At 40.9% G+C, this 26,771-nt stretch overlaps 1 protein-coding gene across 1 annotated transcript in view; it reads left to right on the forward strand.

The window, feature by feature from the left end:
• Nucleotides 1-26,771, forward strand: part of SPAG17 (sperm associated antigen 17) — a 218,652-nt gene that overhangs the window by 54,561 nt on the left and 137,320 nt on the right. Inside the window, exons 5-7 of the mRNA XM_088022251.1 lie at nucleotides 10,872-11,003; nucleotides 23,247-23,433; nucleotides 24,972-25,166. Coding sequence (XP_087878377.1) covers nucleotides 10,872-11,003; nucleotides 23,247-23,433; nucleotides 24,972-25,166 — 514 coding nt within the window. The remainder of the gene's footprint in view (nucleotides 1-10,871; nucleotides 11,004-23,246; nucleotides 23,434-24,971; nucleotides 25,167-26,771) is intronic.

Here is a 26,771-nt window from a genome sequence, read left to right on the forward strand (position 1 = left end):
GGGTCTCAGGTACGGGACTCAGACTGAGGCAGGGTCTTAGGAGAATGACTTAGGATTTAAAGAGGAGGAGGAGGCTAGGAAATGGAGGCAGCTGACAGCCTGAGTTTCTGCATTTCTAAGTTAGTCCTCAGGCCCTAGGACAAGACACAGAGTGAGCGTTAGGAAGGTTAACTGTCGAGTTTTACCCTCTTGGAGTTCTCTTTTAGCTGGGCCTGACAGGAGAAAAAAAAAAAAAATACACACTGACATAAGTTTTATGTGATGAGAGAGCCCTCATAAGGAAATGAAGATCCTCAAGAAAAATGGCAAAACCTACAGGCCTTTATATTAAGTTGAACAGAGAGGCAATGTGGAAAAGCAGGTAAACTCTATGGGGAAGCTAAAGGAAAGTAAGAATTCTGTTAACAAGGCCTGTTTGTATAGCATTCTCTGTCTCAACTTCTCATCCTTGATGATGATAATAATTAATTTCCTCTGGTGTGGGGAAGGCATCTTTCACATGGAAGCTTTTATCTCCTGTTTTCATTAAGAAAAGGGGAGATCAGAAGGCCCTTCTTGTGCCTGCTGTTTTTTAAGTATTTTAGCTCAAAATAATCCTTATGCCAAAGTGGCATATTTGGGGGCGGTGTATTCTGCCCTCCTTCAGAGCCATTAGGACCAAGAGTTCTGAGTCTCAGGTCCCCTCTAGGTGTTAGGAAAAAAAAAAAGCAAATCAGCTGTTCAGAGTGGAGGAACCAGGTTAGAGCCAAACTAGTAAGAGTGTCAAGAGTATTTAAACATAAAATCTTGGTCTAAGAAGCCTTTCAGGGGCGCCTGGGTGGCTCAGTTGGTGAAGCATCTGACTCTTGGTTTCAGGTCAGGTCATGATCTCAGGGTCATGAGATCGAGCCCCAAGGGGCTCCCTACTCGGTGCACAGTCTGCTTGAGATTCTCTCTCTCCCTCTGCCTCTCCCCTTGCTCTCTCTCTCTCAAATAAATAAAATCTTAAAAAAAAAAATAAGAAGCCCTTCATCCCTCCAGCTAAGATGAGGATTGGGTGTGGAGACTGGGGAGGGGCTGAGGCACTAGACGGGAGCCCAGCAGCTCCAGCTAAGGGGTGAGAAGCTCAACTGTAAGGCCACAGAATATGATGATGGGGAGCAGGGCTGGAGCAAGATCATCTGGCTTCTAATTCCATTTCTACCACTAGCTGTGTGATCACCAGGCCTCACTTTCTTTATCAATAAAATGGGGTGATAAGAGTATCCACTGGAAAGGCAAGGTGAGATATGAGTTAGAATACCTGAAGTGCAGCTCTTAGATTAAAATAAAATTAGTGCGGTTGTTAGAACAATCCTTGCCCTGTATATAGTGTGTGCTATATGACCATCTGTGTGTTAGATTGAGAACCTACCTACAATCTATTCCTACAGCTTTGTAATGGTAGCTAAAGACATTTGAAAATAATAACTCAGAAGACAACATCTTCACGCCAATTGAAAGAGTGGACATACTACATGTCTACAACCTACCTCTTCTGTGAGGGAATTGAGAAAGATGAATTAGATAAGGATAAGGATCTGACCTCTGAGCTCCTCAAGGAGACAAACCCTGGAAGCCAATAATTCCAGTATAAGAGAGCTAACCCCCCTAGAAAAGATTCGAAATCATTGTAGGATTATTCAGTTGTAGCTTTCATTACAAGCTGAAAGAACCAAGAATGACTTCAGAGGGGTGGGAGCATTTGGGTACTAAGGAAAAGATCTTGATCTACAAAAAAAAAAAAAAAAAAAAAAAAAATTGATCACCATGATTCTGGAACCATGTGTTACTAATACACACCTAAGGTTAACGCGCATCTGAACTTTCTCTGTCATTCTCCCAAACATTATCACACGCAGCTTCACGTGCCTTTACATGTGTTGTAGAAATACAAAAACCAAAACACTCCTTAATAAAAAGAGGGAAGCTTTGCACTACCCTTCTTTGGAAGAGTAATCCCAACAAAGGTTTCTGAAATAGAGTCCTGTGCTTTTTGACATGTGCATATTAGATGTTCGAAATGCACATCTCCTTTGGGAAATCCATCACATTTCAAATTGTACATGCCCATGAAAGCACAGATCTGTTCTACCTTCCATGTATTTGTTATTGCTGCTTCTGAAACTTCCTTACAGCCCCAAAGAAGTCTTAATCCCTGTCAAATGTTATTATGTTACTGACTTTTATGGAGTCTTGAAAGGGGTTGTTTATTTAGTTTCAGTGACTTCTTGTTACTGCCAAATATTATTTCATTTCAGCACAGATGTAAGGGGTCCAATGACTGGAATTATTTTACAGCCCTGACATTGTCGAGAGATGGATACCAGTTTAATTATGGACAGCTGAAAATGATCTGGGAGTCACCTGCTATGGATATTTATCATCATTATGAACTTCTCACCAGGCTGTGGTCTGAGCACCCTCACGACGTTCCATTTGCATTAGACAGGCAGTGCGATCTGTACGGAGCCTACCTCTTCCGTCACCTTTAAACCTATGTATGGACAGCTTAATATTGTTTGATTATTTTCTTTTCCTCTGCTCAAAGTGAGAAAGTATGTTTCAGCCATACCCATTCTTTCCCTTTCCTCTTTTTCTGTCTCTCTCCACTGCCTCCTCTTGCCGAAACCCTTACCCTTCCAGCTGTTTTTCCAATTATGTCTCATTGGAAATTATTCATTACTTAAAGAATGTGAATTGGGTAGACCAGACGTGTAGAGGATCAAGTAGTGCAGTGACTGCAATATAGCTGGGCACTCAGTAAATGCAGAAGGAATGGGGGAGGGAGCGGAGCCAAGGGAGCAGGAAACAGGCACTGGGGGACTGCAGCATGCTCTTTGTAGGATTCCTCCAGCTCGAATTTTAGAAGAAATTAAGAACAGCAACCTTCCTCCTCCTTCTCCCACCCCTTGCCATTAGACACTGCACCACCCTTTATCTTGGATGGATCTTGATTTGTTTTCATCGGAGCAGAGAAAGGGTTAAATGAAAGGAGAAGCCAGGTTATCACCAGCTGATAATAAATTTAGGTCACTGTCAATCCAGGAGCCTAAACGTGCTTCACCCCATTCCTTTTCTCTTTTTTCCCAACCTGGGCTGTAAGGCCTTCAAGAATTCCAATTTTTTTTTTTCCTGGTGATAAGCATAATCACAGTAAGAGCCGATTTTAGCGAGGGTTTACCTTGCGAATGTCGCTCACCATGCTATCTATGTCTTTTTAGGCGTCATTTCGTTCAATTCTAGTTATGTTCTATTTCCGTAAATCAGTGGTTCTCAACCAGGGACAATTTGTCCCCGAGGGAACATTTAGCCATGTCTGGAGAGACCTCTGGTTGTTGCAGCTGTTTAGAAGCCAGGGTTGCACCTAAACATCCTGCAAGGCGCAGGAAAACCTCCGACAACAAAGAATTACCTGGCGCCAAATGTCCATGGTGCCACTGTTGAGAAACCCTGCTGTAGATTAAAAAGCTGAGGTTTAAGGGAGATTCATTCACTTGCCCAGGGCCGCCCAGTGGTGTCTGAGAAGACCGGAATGCAAGCACAGCCTGTGTTTTCTCATTATGTTGCACCTTAAGTCATGATCACTTCCAGCGGCTGGTTTCTCAGCCCTTGTACCGTAGGAGCTAAAATTCCCAATAGGATTGTTTCATGGGAGGGCATCTCCAAATAAGTGGGGCCTTTCAGTCATTTGCAAATCCCTTCCTCATCCATCCTTTTCATCAAATGTGCAGAATCAGGCCCATCTAAACATTGGAAGTTTTGTAAAACACACACACGTGTGCACATGCACATACATGCAAACACACGCTCACGAGAAAACACAAACTAGGGCAATAATAGTTCCTCTGACTTTTTAATGTTTTAAACGGCTGTAACATATAAGATTAAAGCAGAATGCACAAGCAAATAATGATGCTACTAAGCAGCAAATTTTGAAGATGGCACATAACAGTTACATAGTCCACTTCGATGAATAAATTATACTTCTTTAATCTGACATGTGTTTAATAATAAACGTAATACCCTGTGTTCTGCAGGATAATTAGATAGAAATGGTAATAGTCAACAGCATTTCTTTTTAAAGTGCCAATCAAAAGTGTTAGTATTTTTCTTTTCTATTGATTCTTGAATCTCCACAATCTCAGTTTTGACATTGTTTTTAGATACAGAGTATCTTAGTCATCATAATCATCCCCAAGGCAGCTGTGCACACAAACACACATAGTCTTGTGCACACCTGGGCACGGACACGTGTGTGCACAGACACACACGTGCAGACTCATGCACACACAGACAAGTCCCCGGTCTTATTCCCGGCGCCGTTTCCTTTGTCTTTATTCTTCAACATGGTACCCAGCTGCCCCCTTACTCTTTTTCTGTCCCACCCACCCATTCACTCGCCCTCTCTGATGCTCCCTGGATCCTGATCCGAGGGAGATTTCCATTTTCCCTTCAGATCCTTTCCTCTGTATGACCCAGTCCTGGAATCCATCAGCAACTCCAAGCAGTGAGCCCCGAGGGCGGGTGCCTGGGAAATCTGTCAAGGCCCTAATGCTGGGGTCACTCTGGGCCTCCCAGGAGAGAGCACCAGGAACACAGAACCCGTATTCACCTTCAAGCCAGCCGTAGGCACTGCCAGCTTTCAGGTTGGCAAGAACAGCCACCTCCTACCCTAAATGCTAAACAGCCGCACCTATTACTTATTATTTGAAATTATTTCACAGTTTCTAGTCCCTTTCATCCTGTAACTAAGGGATAAAATCTTAAAATACAGCTAACTCGCTGGAATGAATGAACTCCATTCAAAGTGAGTTACCAAGTGAAAGCTTTTCTATTTCGGTGGCAAGAGGGATTTGGAAGGCATCAGGCATCGGGGACTTAGAAGGAGGAGGAGCACAGCAGAGAAGAAAAGGATAGCACGAGGAAGCCAGAAGCAAACTGTATCTTCCCATTTTTGCCCCATGCCAGCCCTGTTCATCTTCACCTTTACTGGGGCAAATTTCCCTGGTGGCCAGAAACAAACACCTTGGCCTGGGAGTCATAGATTTCCGTTACCTTTCACCCTGAGCACTGTGTAAATCTGAATATACCATTATTATTTAATAAGTGCATTTAAGCATTGCCCACATTAATAAAATTTGCAGAGATGGTGCCAGGTAGGATATCTTTCTTTTCAGTTTTGGAGGAAAGGGACAGAGTGATGGGATAATGAAACATAATTTAAATGAAATACTACTTTTTGTCTACCTTTTGCTCTCACACAGACCTCCTCTGACCAAAACAGTAGCCACTAGCTACATGTGGCTATTTAAATTTTAATTTTATTTATTTATTTGAGAGGAGAGAGAGAATGAGAGATAGAGAGCACGAGAGGGGGGAGGGTCAGAGGGAGAAGCAGACTCCCTGCTGAGCAGGGAGCCTGATGTGGGACTCGATCCTGGGACCCTGGGATCATGACCTGAGCCGATAGCAATCACTTAACCAACTGAGCCACCCAGGCGCCCTAAATTTTAATTTGAATCAACTAAAAAATAAAACGAAAAATTCAGTTCCTCACTCAGATGAGCAATATTCAAGTGCTCGATAACCACATGTGGCTGGTGGCTATCATTTTGTACGGCACACAGAAGATTTCCAGCATCACAAAAAGATCTGTTGGCATTGATCTAGACAAAGACAGAAAAGCTGGAGAACACTCAGTGCTAAGGAGGGGGGTGGGGAAACACATCCCTTCACAGAGTGGTGGTAGGAACAAAAATGCTGTGAACTTTTCAAATGTCAATTTGGAAGGAGACATAAATATTTAAAATACACGTGCACTCAATCAAAGGAAAAACCTGAAATGGCCAACATGTCCATCATTAGGATACTGGTAAAATACATGCCCAAAATGTCCATACAATAAGAGACTGTGAAAATAATTTAAAAATATAAACATAAACAATACATGTCAGCACGGAAAGCTGTCCTATAACTTTGTATGTAAAAATGCAAGCCACTTGGCCATGTGAAAGCATGATCCCAGTTGTATTAAAACATACAGGATATACATACGTATGTTTATTTATGTACAGGAAATTACATAAGGATACACAAGGGTTTCCTTCTGGAAAGAGGGCATGGTGAAGTGGGTTGAGGAAGCGTTTTCTTTTCATTGTACATCCTTCTGGTACTGTTTGGACTTTTCACAGTGACGATGAACTATCACACTTAGTCATATATTAAGGAAATGAACTGCTCAAAGCTATGTGATAACGAATGAAAGAATACATACATCCCTAGAAGAGTTAGATCTGTGCGTCAAAAACCTGTTTGCTCAGTCCTGTGCTAGTTGGATGGAGTCAAGGCACTGGATTGTGCTCCTGTTCAAGGGGTCTTTGCATATGCAAATGAACCCTACGTCATGACTCAAGGATAATAGGTACAATGTGAAATCATACCCTCGAGCATTATTTCTGCTGCTGTAACAAACCTCATGGACCCCCCCCCCAAGGAGGGCCCTGAAATGAAAAGATTTTTTTTTAGAACTGGTGGCTACTTGGAGTTCCTAGAGGGATATCTTCCCTCTGCTCACCCCTCTCCCATCACCCCACCATCCTCCGCCCCTCATAACCACACTTTTCCCTCCCCTCCACCACCTTCTTCTGTGGCTTGCTCCAAGCAGGAGAAACGCAGATCCAAAATCTTTATCCTTCCTCAGAACTCACCTGTATTGAGCATGACCAAGCTGGCACTGATTCAAGCTGTTCTGTATGCTCTGTATGCCTCCTCGTAAGCTCACGGGGGAAACCAGGCAGCAGACCTCATGAAGTCCTAGCTATCATCTATCTATCCATCTGTCTACCTATGTACCATCTGTCACATATACATGTACACAAACATATGCATGTATGCCTATGTGTTTGCATGTGCACACACTTGCACACAAGCATACAACTGGTTTCCATGGGCATCTGTGAAGCAGTTCTAACTGTTGTCCAGGCAGATGCTGTGCTTACTGCTAACGTGGGAGGAAGCACAGAGAGGAGGGTTGGGAGAGGGAAAGAGAAGTGTCTGTGGGTGGGCCTGATCCCCAGGCAAGGAAAGAATTTGGCTCATTTGATATATTTTTGTTGGACCAGCTCATTAGATAGTAAATATGACATAAGTCTTTGAGCCAGGTCATTGATAAAGAGGGAAACGTTTTTATTTCTTAGTATGCTCAGAATCACACGTTTTCTAACAGACAAAGGGCATCTATCCTCAAAATAAGATCTTCACAGATGTGAAAATGCAGATGTGTCCTCTTTCCTCAGCTGCACTCCCAAGCTAAGTTTCCTCTTACAGCAGGCTTTCCCAGAACAAAACACCTCTGGTTGATTGGCCTGGACTTCCCCCGCACCCACCCACCCAGCCCTGGCAGGCCCCAGGGCCCGGCCTGAATAGATCCAGGAGACACATGCAGGCCTCACCTGGCAACAGTTTTACTCCATTTTAATGAGTCTCATTTGCCCATAAGACTTGTTTTTAAGTTTCTGGCTCGTGCCAGGCTCATTTATTTGGTATTTAGGCTTGATGAGTACCCAGGTTTTAACCCACTTAGAACTGTTTTTCTGCCTCACTCTAGAAACTCCGGTTTTTGTCTGATTATTCCCCAACCCTGACCAGCTGATTGTTCCCATTTTCTCTTGTGTCCCTTATCATCCCAATAACTACCACCCTTGTCAGTGTGTCTCCTCAGCACGCACACACACATGCACGTGCGCATGCACGCACATTTACTAGATACTGGACGAGTAGCCTTGACAATGATGGAAGGTTAAAAGCTTGTTTATTATGTCAATTACTTCAAGTAAGGTGAGGAAGGAAAGTCTTTCTGGAATGTTCCGTGAAGAGTTGCACTTCCTTCTAAATGCAGTTTTTTCTTCTTCCCTCAAAGACTGATCTTTTGAATAAAGGCCCTCTAAGGAATTGTTTTTCATCTGAGACCAAACCACTGACTCCTGATGGGGAAGAATTGTGAATCATGGAGCGTGAGAAGAAAGACTTTTTAGTAGAAATGAATTTGTAAATATCTTTCTTTCTCTGCCTCTCCTAAGGGTGACCCACAAACCATAAAAATTTTCAGTCTCAGATTTTGAGTTCAGTAGAGACTTTCATTTTCATGAATTATCCCAAGGATTGGGGCGCCTGGGTGGCTCAGTTGGTTAAGCATCTGCCTTCCGTTCAGGTTGTGACCCCAGGGTCCTGGGATCGAGCCCCGCATTGGGCTCCCTGCTCAGCGGGAAGCCTGCTTCTCCCTCTCCTCCCCACTTGTGCTCTCACTACCTCTGTCTCTCTCTCAAATAAATACAGAAAATCTTAAAAAAAAATTATCCCAAGGATTCACCCCGTCATTCCCTTTGGGGGAAAGCACACAGGGAAAATGGCATGTGCGGGAGTCAAGTATCCTCTGAGCAGCCCTGAAGAAGGACAGGCATGCCCGGTTTCTGCCCCTGCTCGTGGTGCCACGTGCACTGCTGTGCCTTATTGGCATGGAGCCTGCCTCTGCATGGGCTGCCCCGGGGGCTGTTCAGGGAGGAGGGAGCGTCCATCAGGCCCTCCCCAATGCTGCCTCGCCCCGCCACTTCTCTGACTCACTGTGTGTCCATACATCAGAAGAACACAGGTACCAGCGATTCCAGTGACACTTCCCATCACTAATCTCCCCATTTCACAGTAGGATATCACGATTATTTTGATGCTATGCCAGATTTTTGTTTTAAAGAAGCTCTGCACAGACAGTTTCAGATGGACCAGAAATAACTTTTATGGCCTGCAAAATACCTTTCTCTCGGGACATTTTGTTGTGCTTTGAATACATTTTAACACAGTGAGGTAACATTCGTAGACTCACAGAGACACGGGATTAGAAAGCAATTCCACAGACATCCCATCCATCACCATGACGCCAGGCAGCCTTCACCCAAACCATCCCAGACAAAGGTAAATATCCTGTGTTCACAGGTCATCAGGAAAAGAGACTCCACACCACTCTTGGGTAACCCATTCCAGTGTTGACTTCCCTTCAACGATGTCATTATATTTGTATTACCGGGAAACGCCCCGTACTAGACTGCTGTTAAGTTTCTTAAAACCCAAATCTGTGTATTTTGAACCAGATGTCACAAAACAGCCTGACTGTCAGCACACTGTTGAACTGGTATTGAAAAATGTCATTGCAAACCAAATACATCTACCCTTGGGGCTGGACCCAATTGGACAGCTTTCATTTAACGTGTGACCATCTGTTCCCTTAGGACTCCCCTCTTGAATCTGGCCATCATTAAATGGTGAGGCTCTGCAGGTGTACCCTCATGCTTTCCTGCTCCCAGAAATCACAGCCGTCATGTCCCTTTCCCTAAATCGTGGAAGCAGGAGCAGAACCGCTATAAAAAGCCAAGCGCTTTGTTCCAGGGAGGGTGTTTGCTTAGACACACGCAAAGCTTTCTGACACTTGGTTTGTCCCTTTGGTTTTCAGAAACAGCAGCTTTAAAGGAGTCCCTTTTCCCTGGCCCTTCCCCTTCTGCAATGCAATACGGTCTCTAAGAGGTCCAGTTACATTTTGGCTTGGAGTAATCCACAGGGCCTTCCGCAGTTAGAAGCAAAATAGCCATCTCCCCTTCTTTCCACTATTTCCTTTGGCAAAGTGGAAAGTCATCAGGAACCGGATCGGTCAGGAAAGCCCTGACCAAGAGCTGGTATGAACCTCAGACAAGACACAGCCTGATGAGATGCGTGTGCACAGTCATTGTCTGAGACAGAGGGTCTGAAATTGACACCATATGCGCCCCGAGGAGTAATTGCTCCAAGGGGCTGGGGGGGGGGGTGGGTAGAAAAGCAACATGTCAGAACATTTTAGTAACACCTAATTCATCTCGAGGTTATAAATAAATCGTAATGCTTGCTTAAAAACAAAAGTCGAAAAATACTTTGACCAGATTACTTTTGTGACAGTGCTTCCGGCAGAGGTGAACTTTATTAGGGAGAGGACATGAATACAGAGAAACGCATAACAACGTTTTATGGTATATTTTACATGATTTTATTTTTTTGCAGTAAATAAAGTGGTTATAGGGCTCCAAGGAAAAGGGCCCAGATGTTAGAGAGTTGTGTGAAATTTAGGGGAAACAAGCTGTAAAAAGCACAGTCATAAAACAGGCTGTCAGTGCCACACATCTGGACAATATAGCTGTATGTTCCTAGTGGCTGTCGTCACCCAAAGAAAACTCAATAACCTCATTTCACCCCAATTAGGCTGCATACCAACAGGATCAACATTAAATTGCAAGGGGGCGGGGAAGAAACATTCCTATGGCGCCTCTGTGTCAAGCAGTTTTTATCTTTCATTTGAATTTGGTCACCAAGAAGTAAAAGATTGCTAACATGGCTATTTCCATTATTATAAAACACTATTTAATTTATGCTGTCGTAATAAGTCAAAGTTTGACAGCTTAGAAGATTGGCTATGCCAAACAATAGACTTTCTGTAGCACGAAACTGACCTATCAGTCATCCTATAGGGAGCCCCGGCATATCTTTCCTTACCCCTTTTTTGGGAGTCTGAGTCTAGCCCCATGGTGGGAAGCACTCTCTGCCTCATTGGAAAAATAAGTTCATTTTCACACAACCCAATTTCTGTAAAGTAGAAGATAAATACCCCCTTCTATGGCAATGGGGCATTTTTCTCTAATTCTTTTGGCCAGCAGTGAGGTACCTTTGCAGTAAGACAAATATTACAAAACTGAAATACCATTTCATCTTTTCATCACCAACACCTGAGCCAAAGGTTACAAAATGCCACTTTTCCTATTAATTGTGTTTTTCCATAGGTGTTAATAGCAGCAAAGGCAATTATGGACAGTGGAGAGAAATTAACTCTACCACTGATAGGGAAACTCTTGAAATTTCAGCTTCTCCAGATTAAAATGAAGGACCAGCAGCGACGGGAAAATGAAAAGAAGGTACTGTATGATGGTGGGTCTTCTAAAGAGGGCAAACAGGGGAGAAAACGGGAGCCAGGTTTCTCCAGGTCACTTCCTCTCTTCGTAAGCCTTCCATTAAATGTTACCTGGCACAATCAGCTGTCGCCTCGACAACAGGGAAAAGGCCATGCAAAGATCCATTGGAGGAATTCTGTTTTCTCAAAGGCAGACGCATTAAAAATAAATTCCCTTGTGCAGAAATAGGACAACAGTCAGAGCATGTGCCTGAGGTTGTTTTCCTAGTAGTCTATTTCCATGCTAGTGGCAAAGAAGGGACTCAAGGAGAGACGGAGTCAGGAGAAGTAAATGTCATGTGAAAAAACCCGCAAAGTCAGGCTCTATTTAAAATATTTTATCTGATATTCAGTAGGAGTTCCATTAAACTAGCAGGCTATATCCATACCTTCATCATAATCTGAATATTTCAGCAGCAATCCATCACTTCTACTCCCATATCACACACCTGATTGTTTCTTATTTCTTCACATGTAGATTTTTCATTTGCCGATGGAAATCAATCTGTGTGTTTTCCAAAGATTCATATTTTCATCTGAAAAAATAAAATAGCCTAAAATACCTTTAGCAAAATGATGCCAGGTTCAAACCCATTTGTTATTATCATTACTCAAAATAAGAGAGGTTTTTCTTATTTTCCCAGTCATGCTGAAATGTTTTTGGAAAGCCAAATGCTTTTGTATGTACATGTGTAATGTGTGTGTGCGCACATGTGTATATGAGATGGATTTCCAAGTAAGCTGTTTCTTTATGCCTTTCGGTAGAAGAGGTAAAATCAGTTCTTGGAAGAAGAAAGAGAAAAGGGAACATGTTCCAGTAATACCTTTTCGAGACCCCCAAATTGAGGTTTCCTATTTGAATTGGACTCTTGACAGGATAATTGTAGGACAAAATAATAATGCCACCTTAGATTTGCAGTAGAGAGCTTTATGTTTTTCAAAGAGATTCCCCATATAGCATCTTACTAGGGAGGCACGTATTGTTCCTGGGGAAAATTCTACTCATACGAACACAAATGATGGTCTAGTTTTCCATCTATCGAAGCTCTTTTCATCATGTTCGGGAGATTTGTACCTCAAGAAATACTTGGGGACATTAAGACTTAGCAGAAGAAAAATCGGAAAAATTGAAACTAGTATAGAAACATCTTTTCTTGCGTTTTTAAATTCCAATGTGACATGGGAATCTGAATTATAAAAAGTAGACTGTGAGTCCTGTGAAAATCTCTGCACCTTCTGTTTACTCTGGGCTTTCCCACGGCAGGGGCAAATATACATGCTACAGAGTATCAGTTTACTTGTTTGCCAACTATTTTAAGTCAGCAATTGTTTGTAATAGGAATAAGTTTTAGATTTCAGTTCCCAAATTTTAAGTAACAGTACATGGAATATCCTGGCAGCTCAGGAAAAGTTTTTAAAGCTAGCGACAATATAAAAATATTTCTGCAGTGATTTTGCTCAGCATTTCTCTGAAATGTGAACTATAGTAATACAGTTCTGAGATTCTGAAGATATGGAAATAATCTTAGTTCATTTTTGAAAATTCAAAAATCCAAAGGAATTGGGGCTTGAATTTTAGATTTATATTTATGCATATATATATACATATATATATGTAATAGATGCCTAAGAGAACTCTGAGCAATCAAGAGCCAACAATTACATAGTCTAATTTGATGTCTTCCTTAGATTGGGCTCCCAAAACACCAGCCCCAAATCTCTCAGTTGCAACCATATGAGTAAGTGCTACGTAAACTGATGAAAACTGATTGGAACGGAGTACTCTCCAAAAATACTCATGGTAAAGGCAAGACGAAGAGAGTTGTTGGAGAGATGATATAATCTCTGTTCATTTCAACACCACCACCCAACCAGTTAGAACGATTGAAGTTAATGCTTGTCAGCCAGTGAGTTTGGCATAAAACAAAATAAGTATAAAGTATGGAAAACTGACCCATGCTGTGGATTAGAAAATGTGAAAAAGAAAAGAGGACTTGACCCAGTTTCTTCCTTTCCCTGAACCCAGGATCGGATTTTGAGATTCCTACAAAGGCACTGACTGTCTCTTCAACTTTTAACAGCAACCGGAAATGTATGTAGATGTTTTCTTTCAAATGTTAATTATGTTGCTGACAACTGTGCAACCCAAATCGTGTTTTGTTATCTCCTTTGCTGAATTTTCGGAATTATATTTTTAAAAATGAGTGCTTAAAAAATATCCATAGCAGGTAATTACCGAAAAGACTAGGGAGAAGATGTGGACAAAAGTAGCTAATATAATTAGGTCCCTTTCCTTTACCCCCAGTGAAATAAATAGATCATTATATGTTTGATCCTGTTTTAATCAACCAAAATTTTTCTTAAAAATAGGTGGCGAAAAAGAAAAATAAGTGGTGAATAATATAGCTCCAATTGCCAAACACAGTAAAAATATCATTTTTTTAGATTCCACCTGATTTTAATAATCTGTAGCACTTTAGTGTGGGCTCTGTGTACCATTACATTTGCTTTGTCCATGAGGAAAGTTTGCTGGCTAATTCATATTATAAAAAATAATACAAGCGAAGATATTTTTTAGAAGAAGAGTTTTGAAGCCTTTATCACATGAATTTCTGAAAGGCAAATGCCTGCCTCTAATTGCAATTAAGTTGAAAATATTTGAAAACTCTGATCTATTTGGAAACACCTTATTGGTTCCTCCTAAATATACATGAAGAAAACATATTCCATTGCTATAAATATATTTTAGAATTTCAGAAATTCTGAATGACTCTTTCATACCGTTAATCCCAAATTAGATTTTGTTATATCTTAAAATCTGAATGAGAGTGTTTTGTTTAGAAATGACTTTTCCTTCCTTGCGCATATCATTATCGCAACATTTATTGTGCATTTTTAGTTCTATCATTGTCAATCTGTTGTTAATTATTAACAAACATTTATTGAAACAAGCATTTAGAGAAACAACATACTAGGCACATATATTTTCATAACGTTCATTATAATTTTAAAAAAACTATTTGGTTTCTATTCTGAATGTTTTAATGTAGTCATTATCTAAATATTATAGCATAGTTCACATTTTCGCTTCTGTTTCACTCCAACTTCCACAATATATATTAACTTAAACATTTACTTAAAGCCAAAGCACTTTATTGTGAATATATTTAAAATATATTGAGAATTCAACTAAAGGAAACACAATCATAAAAAAAAGAGATGTAAAATGGCTATAAAAAAAAATTAACCCTTTAAATAATCAGCCAAACTAAATCTAGTCTTCCTATGCCTCTGCGTCCAGTTCAGAAAATTTGCATAGGTTTTAGGAAAAGATCCAAATATATTCTAACTGTGCTTTTAATTTGTGAATTCAAATAACCAGTCCATAGTTTCTTGAATATTGGTTTAGCATATCTTTCTTGTAAAAGCAGAACAGTGCTGTCTCTTTCGGGCTCATATACTTAGTACACGTTGCCTTATTTTCCAAAGTACTAGAATCGGAGAGAAGGAAGGTCGGCAGTCGAGAACTATGCAGAGATGGTATTGGCAAACTTTTCTTAAAACAACCCCAAATTAAAAGTACGTAAATGTGGCAAGACATCATCCTGAAGCCACAAACAACCCAAAGCCTGCTCCAAAGGAGGGACGAAGAGAAATGAGGGTAACTTTCACAGACGTTTTAGAGCTTACTCCAGTTGATACCCCCAAATACTGGAAACCAGCCAATGTAATGCCATTTTGTGTGTGTGTTTTGTTTTAAAAGAAAGGCCATTGGGACATACCAGGAAATTACAGGCTGGTTAGTTTTGATTCAGTTGTGGTTAAAATCTTCAAAAACTATTTTAAGAAATCAAACAGAGGAAGAGCAGAAACTCAGTTTAGAGGGACCCGTGTGGCTTCAGGAAAGGAATAACTTGCCTCACTAACTAGATGGAATTCTTTGAAGCTGAATTATCAAAATGAGGATACTACCAACAAAACCATTGGATCTAAAGAGCTACACAAGTCGGCAATTCAGGGTAAATAATCAATGACTCCCTGGCGAACTGGTCTGTAGAAGAGAAGTGTTTTCCTAATTGGGATGCTTTTAATTAATGAAAACTTTTTTATGGACTTCAGGAAAAAATATAAAGAAACACCCGTATTTAAAAGAGAGTAGTATTTTTATTTTTATTTTTTTAAAGATTTTATTCATTTATTTGATGGAGACAGAGAAAGCGAGAGAGGGAACACAAGCAGGGGGAGTGGGAGAGGGAGAAACGGTCCTCCCCCCAAGGAGGGAGCCCAATGTGGGACTCGATCCCAGGACCCTGGAATCATGACCTGAGCCGAAGGCAGACGCTTAATGACTGAGCCACCCAGGCACCCATAGAGTAGTATTTTTAAATACAAATAGCTAGTTACAACAGCTAAGGATAATATTAGGTACCGTTATTGACTCTTTGGCATTATACTAAGCTCTTTACACATGTTATATCATTTAATCTTTCAAATGACTTTATGAGATACAGAGTATTATTCTTGATTTGCAGATGGGGAAACTGAAGGTGTGAAAAGTTAAGCAACTTCCCCAAGGTTAAAGAGCTACTCATAGGTGTAGCTGGGAATCACATCCAAAACTGTCAGACACTAAAGATCATGTTCCTAACCACTGTACAGACGCCTTCCGAATGTGTCTCAGGAATTGTGCACAATGGCACTCTTGGCTCACACTCAGTAGAGTGCCTGCCCAGAGATGTTTCCCTGTAGGAGGCATGGCTTTGCTCAGTGATCTATCATCAGTCATCTGGTCCCACTAATTACACTGCCTACAACATCCTGAGGGAAAGTGTGGGGACAAGTCAAGGAAAGGAACAAAGCTCTCCAAAAACAAAACCCACAGAGCTAAGCAACCACTGGTTCCCAGGGGAATTCTGACTTCATTTCTGGTCGCATTCCCCTGTCCAAAAATCACCTGGTCTTTGGGCTATCTCTTAGAACTAGACTTCCTGAGATTATTCCAAACAGCCTCACCCCTCTCTCTACCCTTCTGCATGTTGAGGTAGGACTACACTGGCTGATCCACTGTTAAAACCTCTGAGTCACATAGAATCCTGCAGGAGAGAGACAGCAGATAGACATCAGACCCCCGCCCCCCATCACCAACCACAGTCATGGCCATGTTTTGATTCGGTGGGTTAGGAATGGCACCTGAAGACGGCAGTATGGCACCCCAGGATGTTCCGCAGGGTTCTGAAGATTGCATCATTGGGTCAAGGGAGCCCACACATGCCTAGACTTACATTTTCTACACAACAGCAGCTGTCTGGAAGGGCAAGCTCCTAACTCAAGTGCATTAGGTTTTCTGTTTGGCAGGGGAGCAGGGAGGAGAGCAGAGGGGAATGAACAAATAGAAAAGATAGAAAAGGAAAAACAATGTGTTCATAATGCCATGATGCCATTACAATTAATGTTAACATTCTGATCATGTTTCTTTCTGTGAATTTGTTTCTTCACATAATCATTGTAAATTAAAATATGTCATAATTTTACTCATTACCTCAGCATCCACATCTATCATTATTGTTGGTTGTAGGATATTCTATGACTACCATAATTATCTTAACCATTCCTCTATTATTAAACGTTTCAGTTATTTCCATATTTTTTATAATAAGCAATGTTGTTATCAACACCTTTATAGTATAGAATTCTTCATATTTTGGATAATTTCTTTAGCATTGGTTTATAGAAATGGATTAATTGGGCCTCAGAATGTTCCCATAACCTGTTTCCAAAGTAGGTTCTAGAAGCGTTTAGACCCAGTTCTTCATTAAAAAAAAAAAGCCCTTCCGGCCCGTCAAATGAACTTGGAAACCACCATATGCACAACTCTTGGAGGTTTAACAGCATATTAACTTATTAAAGATGGAGGAGTTTCATGAAAATAAATCTGTTTAATATTGTTTAATCTACTCTCAACCATACTTGACGCATACATTTCTTTCAGCCCATCTATTTCCCTCGTATCATCTGTGACCATAAGAATAGATCGTTCGTGAGGCAGAGTAATCTCTTGAAAGAGATCTGAAAGAAGACAGACCTAGTTTCTCATAAGCCACATAATAATATTGACTTAGTTACTTAACCGCCATGAACATGTTTTCTTATCTATATCCTTAATAATATTATTGTGGGAATCTTATGACAGAAGATATGTGAAATCACAACATACTACACAAAAATGTAGATGCGCTGTTATCTATAAAAAAAATGACAAAGTAGAGCTATTTACTGGCAGTTCCACTTTTACTGTTTGCCTCCCTTTTATTTTGATAACATAACAAATATTTGTCAAGGTTTTTGAAGGTAGTTGAAGGCATTCAAATGTTGGCATCAAGAACCATTTAGAAAATAAAATACAATCTAAAATCTTTTGAAGTGTCAAATAACTAGGTTGCCTGTTAGAGAGAAGGAAAATTTTGTATTTTTCCCTTTAAAAAAAAGTGAGAATAACAAGACTGAGGATTCTAGGTAAGTGTCGCTTGATACTCAATTAAGTATGTGACATGCTAATACTTCTTTTGGTTGTGGCTAAAATAAGAGGCCCACATCTGCTATGTAGCTTAACTGGGTAAGAAATCTCTTTGCCTAGCCACAGCCTTCTCACAGTAGGGGGCATCCAGATGCTTTTTGTAGCAGTGTGTTTTAAAGAAAATGCACTCTGTAAGGAGTTTGACTCTGCCTTCATATGCTGGGGAACAAGTGTTCCCCAAACATGGTGGAAAGAGGGCCCTTTAGGATACACCCCTCCTAAATTTTTGTCTTGAATTGGCAGGATCCCCCTGAGTTGTTTTGTGCAGATGACTGTAGAATGAGAACATGCTACCCAGCCAGAAGAAAAGTTGGTGTGAACAAATTTTAGTTTATGATTTAGGAAGGGGTCAAATTTGGTGAATGCTCAGCTAATCTGGTTCAATCCCTGCCACCAACCCCCATCTCCAAATCTCAAGATATAAACTCATAGGGGGAGGGGCTTATTCCGAATATGAGAGAATAGAGGGGAAGGAAGAAGACAGGAGGTGATTTTGCTATGATCGGGTCTTGGTAGAAAAGCGATGTGTCACTTTTCGACCAAAATAGGGGCCAGTCATCATTGTCAAGAACCTCAGGGACAAAGGGACTGTCCTGGTTCAGTTCAAGTATGGAGGCTTGAAGGCATGGGGAATAGATGGAATATAGGAGAAGTGGGGGACCTCAACTAGAGTTAGACACAGGAGAGCAAAAGCTACTGGGTGGGGCAACATGTTCAGAAATCCACCAAGGACTTCTCTGCCTGGATCTGGGGCCCAGAATAACCTAGGTACTTCCATTCACTTCTGTTTCTCCGCAGTATGATGTCTCTGCACCAGGAAAGTACATACAGAGTCGCTCTACCTAAGGAAATTCTTCACATAGATTACTATGTAATCTTCTTGAAATTCTACCCATTGAAGATAACATCATTGTTAAATGGAAAATGCAGAACACTAAATTGTGTAGCGAGAACAGTAACAATGATGTTAAAATGGTGCGTAAACATAATTTGAAAGAACGCACTAAATATCTTCTTCACTCATCTTCTCTGGTGGTTTTGTGTCAGCTTTATATGCTTTCAGATTTTTCAATAGTGATTATTATTTTTATAATTTAAAAAAGCTACTTAAATGAATCAGGATTTATAGGTATTTTTAAGATACTTTCATGAAAGGAAGGAGGTAAATATTGATCATTTCAGTGTCAATGGAAATGAGTTTAAAAGATGCTTTTCTCCACGAAACCAAGCTTCACCTTGTTAAGGGAACACAAAAGCAAAACGAAATAGAGAAAAAGAGGAGGACACTCAACAGAAAGAAGAGATGAGGGAGGTGAAGCTATGGAGAAAGAAAAGAGCATCCAGCGAATAGTGTTATTTAGCCCCTGGAAGGACAGAGTAAACGGAGGGCAGAAGGCCTGGGAAAGAAGGTGGGACAAAATCAAAGACGGAGATTAACAGAAGCAGAGAAATAAAATGAGTTTAGGCTTTGAGGTCAAACCCGCTTGTGTCTCTACCGTGGTGGGTTGTCTGAGGGCAAAGTGTGTGTCGTCATTTATACAATGTGAACAAAACTACCCATCTCGCAGGTTGCATTTGGAGAACAAATGAAAGATGATGATGTCTAGAAAGCACCAGTCGTACTACAGAGCTGCGTCTCTGTAATTATTGCTAATTTTACATTTCGGTTGTGATCAGCCCTGCTCTCTGTGGGGTCCCAAGAAACCTTGCAGAATCAAGGATTCAGGGAGTTCCTTACCTTATAGAACCCCAACCTTGCCAAAGAGGCTCCAAAAGGATGGGAGCTATGTGGCCACACAGGTGTTCATACCCCACCTAGGAGAGCCAGCAGGGCTAAAGGGCCCTTGAACGGTCATATCAGGAAAAGGATAAAGAAACTAGTTTTAAACGTCCTCTGTACTAGGCAGTATTTTTTGAAAAGAAAGAGTAAGTGAATGATATATGACTATATCCATGTTTATTCTTCTGGGTGAACTTGAGAATAATTTAATCTGAAACAATTTCTCCTTTTCAGTTCTAAAGATCACCCTGAGATTTTATATAAAATCACAGCTGTAGAAGTTTCTGGAAGCTTTTGATGGCAGAGTTAGGACTTCTCTGTGGCAAGGCTAGCTGTCCACCAAGGAGCTACGTGGGAGTGTTCCACTTCAATGGATTTACCATGATCCAAGTGTGGCTGTTGGAGTGCCTGCACGAGTCTTGCCAATGCCTCCAAGCTAATTGGACTCAGGGGCACTGATGTGTGTTCTGGTTTCATTTTAAATTAACAATCTCAAAATTTCCAACAAACTCTCAACAGTGGCAGAAAGTTCTACCATATTTCTTCACTAAGCTTGCCCTCCCACTTTCTGACATGACTCACGTTACCATCTCTGTTCAAAACCTCTTACCTAGTACTTCCTTTACTCAGCCAATAACTGCACCTCAATCCTTCACTTGACAAAATTGAAACATTCCCTTAACACCATCAAGACCTATCTCTTTCTTGAACCCAGCCACCCCCCTTCTTGCTCCTCTTATTAAACTGAGAAAGGGCCTTTCCTCCTAGCAAAGGAAATGGACGCATTCTCTTGATCTAGTCCCGTCTTGCCTCCTCAAGGACTTGATCTCCCCCCCACCCCCCCACCCCCCGCCATCTTCAATGTCTCCCTCTCTGCTGGGCCATTCCATCAGACGGTGAACACATCTCCTGCCTGGACCTTAGACGCCCCTGCCATGCACTCATCCACTGACATCTTGAGAACTCTCACCTAGGGCATCTCCTCTCTTCCAGTCAGTCAGTCACTATCTACATGTGACACACACCCAAATTTGTAACTCCAGCCAATCTCTCTTCTCAGAAGACAACATGTGTACTTGACTGCCTCCTGATATTCTGCGGCATCTCAAAGTTAACATAGTCCTCTGAAGAGTCCATCGGCTCACCTTAAGTAAAAGCTATCTCTCACCCCAGCTTCTCTATCTCTGTAATCTGAGTCACTATTAGGTCCTTTCTAGACCATTACCAGAGAGCTTCCTTCCTAGCCTTCTTGTTTCTTATCTTGCAAAATCACAGTTAGTTCTCCACCTAAAACTCTTTATGGTCTTCCCATTGCATTTTTAATAACATACAAACTTGTTAGCCCCACCTCCAAAGACCTGGCCCATGCCCTGCCTCCCCGACCTCAGCTTGGGCCACTCTCTCCCTTGCCCACTATTCTCCTGCTATCCTCACCTCTTGTCAGTCCCTTGAACATACCTATCTCCTTTATGACTCAGGGCCTTCATGCACACACTTTGTCTTTTCCTCGCTTCTCCCACGGATGACTCCTCATCTTTCAGGTCTTCATTCAAATGTCACCGCCTCAGAGAGGCCCTCCATCACCAACCCATTAGAGAGGTTTCCTCAATTGTGTGCCTATCATTGGGTTTTACCCTTCATAAAAGTCATGAAACTTCGTAGTTATATTTTTGCCAGTTTGCATATGTGCTTTTTTTGCCTCTTTCCTCCCCAGTAGGCTAGGAGCTCAAGGGGACAAGCCCAGCTGTAGCTTATGCACCAGTTTATATCTGGCGCAGAAAGAAATGCTGGGGCTTTTCAGACCTCTGCACCTTACCTTGTGCACTCCTTGCTGCCTCCACCCAAAGCTGGTAGTGACATCGGCATCCTCCCTGGATGCTTTCTGCTGCTGCTGAGGAGACAGAGTTTCCCCACCACAAGAGCCACAGGCGCTAGGCCCACGTGGAGAATGCATTTGTACCTCTGACACTTCTGGGTGCCAAAGCTAAACTGTTCTCTGGAGCCCTCAACATCCAGAAGGTACATGGAGTAAAGAAATGCTTCTCTTCCCTTCTGTGGTACATTCTGTTAGCTGGGTGCCAAAGCAACATATCTTCTACTCTCCTTGTCTCTAATGTATTACAATGGAATTTTTCAAATATGATTTCTTGACCTCAGGAAAATACAGAACCTGGATGTTGCTACAATAATTTCTTTTTTATTTTGTTGTTCCCGTTGTGTGGAGTATGGAAAAAGCAAATAATATAAGCATATTCCGGATCTTCTGTATGGCCACCTTATGATCCAATACTGACACATAATTTTAATGAACACAACCTATTTGTATTTATAAACAAATGCATTGAAAGTGTATTACATTATGAAATAATGCGCAAATGTTTCAGCAATTGTGTGAACGGAAAAAAATGGTGGGAAAATTGGGTCTTTACATGGCATATGGCAGTCTAAATATGCTCCAGAACAATGTGTAAAGAGTTTGCTCTTCCCACTGATGTTTTGTGTTGATCCCATCTTTGAATGTATCAAATAGCAACCATTGATTATGTCTATACATTTTTAATTAGCATTATAATAAAAATAATTTGTTGGTGTTAGGTTACCCAAAGAATCTTTTAACCTTTAAAACTTAATACACTACTTAAACTTTGAAAAACTTTATCAAGGAGATTTTAGAGAAAACTATTCTTTCTGGGCTTTTTTAACTTTTTTTTTTATTAGTTCCAGAAGTAGAATTTAGTGATTCATCAGTGGCATATAACACCCAGTGCTAATTACATCAAGTTCCCTCTTTAATGCCCATCACCCAATTACCCCCTCCCCCCAGCCACCTCCCTTCTAGCAGCCCTCAATTTGTTTCCTAGAGTTAGCATCTCTTATGGTTTGCCTTTCTCTCAATTTTCATCTTATTTTATTTTTCCTTCCCTTCCCCTATGTTCATCTGATATGTTTCTTAAATTCCGTGTATGAGTGAAATCATATGGTATTTGTCTTTCTCTGACTGACTTATTTTGCTTAGCATAATACCCTCTAGTTCCATCCATGTCATTGCAAACGGCAAGATTTCATTCTTTTTGATGGCTGAGTAATATTCCATTATATATATATATATATATATATATATATATATATATATATATATACATACACACCACAGATATACAAGTGTGTGTGTATATATCACCTCTTCTTTATCCATTCATCTGTTGGTGGACATCTGGGCTTTTTCTGTCTTTCCATATTTTGGCTATTGTGGAGATTGCTGCTATAAACATTGGGTGCATGTGCCCCTTCGAATCACTGTTTGTATCCTTTGGATAAATACCTCATAGTGTAATTGCTGGGTTGTAGGGTAGCACTATTTTTAACTTTTTGAAGAACCTCTATACTGTTTTCCAGAGGGGCTGCACCATGTGTTTTTTTTTAAACTTTTGTTTTTAATGAACAAGCCAACCTCTCTCTAAGACTCAGACCGAGACTCCCCAGGGTTAGGCTGCAAGATAAACCTAAGTTCCTGCTATCACAAGGTACTCAGAATCCCCCACTCACCCTACGCCCAAAAACTGAGGTAGTTTATTGGCCCATGCTTGACTTTCTTATAGGATGAATTCTCTTCTAGAAAGCCACTTGTGTAAAAGGTCTCCTAGTACTCACCCCTCAGTCCTCATGCATAGATGTGCCTTATCACAATGTGGGCCCAACCTGGGATCTCCACTATCCTGGCTTGAAGAATGACTACCTGAAAAATAAATGAGTAAACAAGCAATTGAACAAAATAAAGAATTAATTTGCCCAACAGTAGAAAAGCTGTTGTTCACTCACTGTATGATTTGGAGAAAAATATTCTCTCTTTCCAGGTAATAGAAGATAGATTCAAGGTAGAAAAGGATAAAGGGAAAGCAAAATCTCCCAAGGAGAAGAAGACCTCAAGTGCCAAGGTTGCCAAAGGAAAGGGAAAGGATCAGCCTGAGGCAAACACAACAGTGAAAAAAACCACGCTGTTAAAACGGAGGGGAGAAGATGATGACACTAAACATTACATCGGTCGGTGAGATGCTCTTCCTGTGGGTTACCTTTCACTTCTTGCCTTCCAATCTACAAAGTAACTTGAGAAATCATTCCAATAATGACGCTTAATCTTTCCCAGGCGTTTGGCTCTTTATAAAACCAGAAGTCACATACCACCCATGATACCCTAATAGGAAAATATTGCTTTTTGCAATCCATTTATGTTTTCAGCAAATATTTATTTAGCTTGTGTCTTGCTGTGGGCACATTTTCATAATGCAAATGAAGGATGAAATAACGAGCTGATTGTGCCACCAAGTAGCTTACTACTTTGTTCGGAACATTTTAAAAAGTCAGACATAATTATGAGGCCACTAGAAAGTGATGATTGTAATGCATGAAATACGATGGTGATAAAATCAGACCAGTTAATTTGGGACTCACACAGAGCACACAGCTTCCTGACCTGACCTCAAATTCTCCCACTATTAGCTTCTCTTAGAGCAACTAGAATTTCCTTTCATTTTTGATTATTGATGTAAAACTGGTTTAACCTGTGCAGCCTGTGAGTAATTCATTACCATCTACCCTTGGACACAAATGGAGCTTCCTCTTATTATTTGCATCCCGTTTAAATGAGTTGTCAGGCCTTTCACACCCCTTGTCACTTGGACTCCCCGGACGTAGCTGCACCCCAAATCCCCGAGACTCAGAAGCCATGATATTTTGGTTTCCATAGGCAATATCAACACAGATTTGTTTAGGGATAGAAGAAAAAGTATTACTTAAAAATTAAAAGTTTGCGCATATTGCATTATTTGTAAATTTATCTTAATGGGCTATTGTGGGGTTTAATGTTTTCATGTACTATCTAGCATGACTATGAAAGTATAACAATTATTTTTATCTCTCTGAATCTCACAGTCTAGGAGAAACTCAATGTTTTAACATTAATAAAACAGGGTAGCCAGGGCTAAATAGAGGGGAAAAATGTTGGAAAGTGCACAATATATATCTTAAAAATTTAATGCAAGAAATATATCATTGCTCCATAACCCACACTCAGCATTCACACCTATTGACGTAAATACACAGAATACTTTGGTAGGGGGCACGTCCATATTCGATATTTCCCTCTCCTGTAAACACCTCTACTTATAAAATACCACAAAAAGCTGCAGCTACTCGTAATTCAGGAGTAAAGCCAGATGTTGCTCAAAAGAGATTGAACCAAAAAAAAAAAAAAAAAAAAAAATCACAGCCTAAGCCTTTTTCTTTTTACAAAAACCCAAGCACACATTTTCCATGAGCGCAGGCCCCATGTATGTTTGTCCTTCTATTATGACTCTATCTCATTTACAAAAGTGATTTAATATTTTGTAAAATGGTCACAGCCTTCTTACTGGAAGGGTAATAATGAAAACCAGTCAAAAGGCCCACATTCCAGCCAACTGGACTGTTTTTGGCGAGCCAGAGGTATTATAAACACATGCATAATGTATGTAGCCATCGAACTGGCTGGGTGCAACCTGGTCTCTTTTAAAATGACGGCTGCTCTTCTTTATTTTGAACAGACGATGAGCCAGATGATGGTGCCCAGCATTACATTTTAGTTGTGGGCTTCAATAATCCTCAGCTATTAGCGATTATGACTGAGCTTGGCATTCCCATAAGCAGCGTGATTAAAATATCTTCAGAGAATTATGAACCTCTGCAGACACACCTGGCAGCAGTTAGCCTGCAGCAGGAAGTTCTTCTTCAGCCAGAAGGTATGCAGTCTGCTACACAACTTACCAAATCTCTCAATATTATCCATGGTCTGTAAAGTACAAATAGAATGAATTTTCTGTCCAAAAAAGAGTCATACAATACATTCATTATTAAATCCTTTTAAGACTTTGATTTGCTCTTTATTCTGCTTGCACTAGCCAGGTGCTGTAAATTTTGCAAATTAAAATCATACTCTGTTTATATCCCTGTGCAGTCCCAGAAAACATGGACTATGGGTCAGAAGACTTGGTTATCTAACTATATTTCTCAGGAACATTTAACTGATAAGTTTTACTGAATGTGTGGGCTGGATAGGTCAACTGTAGATAATGTGTTCTTCCAGAAGCCACAGTCACCACGTGGCCCAAGGGAGGACATAGCCTTGGATTCTTGCTCTGCTTTGCTTCTGGCTTATTGTGATAAATCAGAGAGGGCACTCTGTCTTCCCAACTTTAGACTAGGAAGCTGTGGGGTGAAGTCCCATCCACACGAGCGTTCAGCCATTTGGGGCCACAGAGTCTTCATCTAAGGGAGTTGTGCTAGAATACCACTGTGGGAAGGGAACTGAAAGTTACTACATACTTTAGGTGATAGAAAGGGATTCGGTGTAAGCCTGTGTGACCTGGAAGTCCAAGATTTTCTGCCATACACTGTTGCTTTTATTGTTATTTATTAATAATATCATTTGCACAGTGTTTTGTAATCTACACAACCACATCCCAATTTCTATAACACTGCATTTTAAAAATCTGCTGTTCCAGGGTGCTCCTGGGTGGCTCAGTCAGTTAAGCGTCTGCCTTCGGCTCAGGTCATGATCCCAGGGTCCTGGGATAGAGCCCCGCGTCGGGCTCCCTGCTCAGTGGGGAGTCTGCTTCGCCCTCTGCCCCTCCCCCTGCTCATGCTCTCTCTCCCTCACTCTCAAATAAATAAATAAGATCTTAAAAAAAAATTTGCTCTTCCAAGTTAGAAATTACTACCACTGATGATAGTAAAAGCTACCATTTATTGGGCAGATGCCTTGGGACTAGACTTAGTGCTAAGGGCTTTGAGTGCATTGATTTATGTTGTTTCCACTACCATCCTTGGAAGTGTGTTTTATTACAGACAGTCCCCAACTCACGATGACTTAATTTTTCAACTTTATGATGGTGTGAAAGAGATACACGTTCAGTAGAAACCATACTTTGAAGTTTGAATTTTGATTTTCTCCCCAGACTAACAACATGCTGTATGATCCTCTCTTGTGATTCTGGATGGTGGCAGCTCCCAGTCACACACGTGATCACGAGGGAAAACTACCAGTACACTGACAACATTCTGTACCCACACAGCCAATCTGTTTCTCACTTTTAGTAGAGTGTTCAACAAATTACATGAGATATGCAACCCTGTATTATAGAATAGGCTTTGTGTTAGATGATTTTGTCCAACTGTAGGCTAAGGTAAATGTTCTGAGCATGTTTAAGGTAGGCTAGACTAAGCTATGATGCTCAGTAGGTTAGGTGTATTATATCACTTTCAAATGTTCTATTACAATGCATTTATTGGGATATAACTCCATCCCCACTGTAAGTTGAGGAAGATCTGTTTTTCCATTTTACCAA

The sequence above is a fragment of the Eumetopias jubatus genome, unplaced genomic scaffold, assembly GCF_037043125.1.
Source record: "Eumetopias jubatus isolate StellerSeaLion01/CBP00866 unplaced genomic scaffold, mEumJub1_p1.0 scaffold_4, whole genome shotgun sequence".
NCBI classification, from domain to species: domain Eukaryota; kingdom Metazoa; phylum Chordata; class Mammalia; order Carnivora; family Otariidae; genus Eumetopias; species Eumetopias jubatus.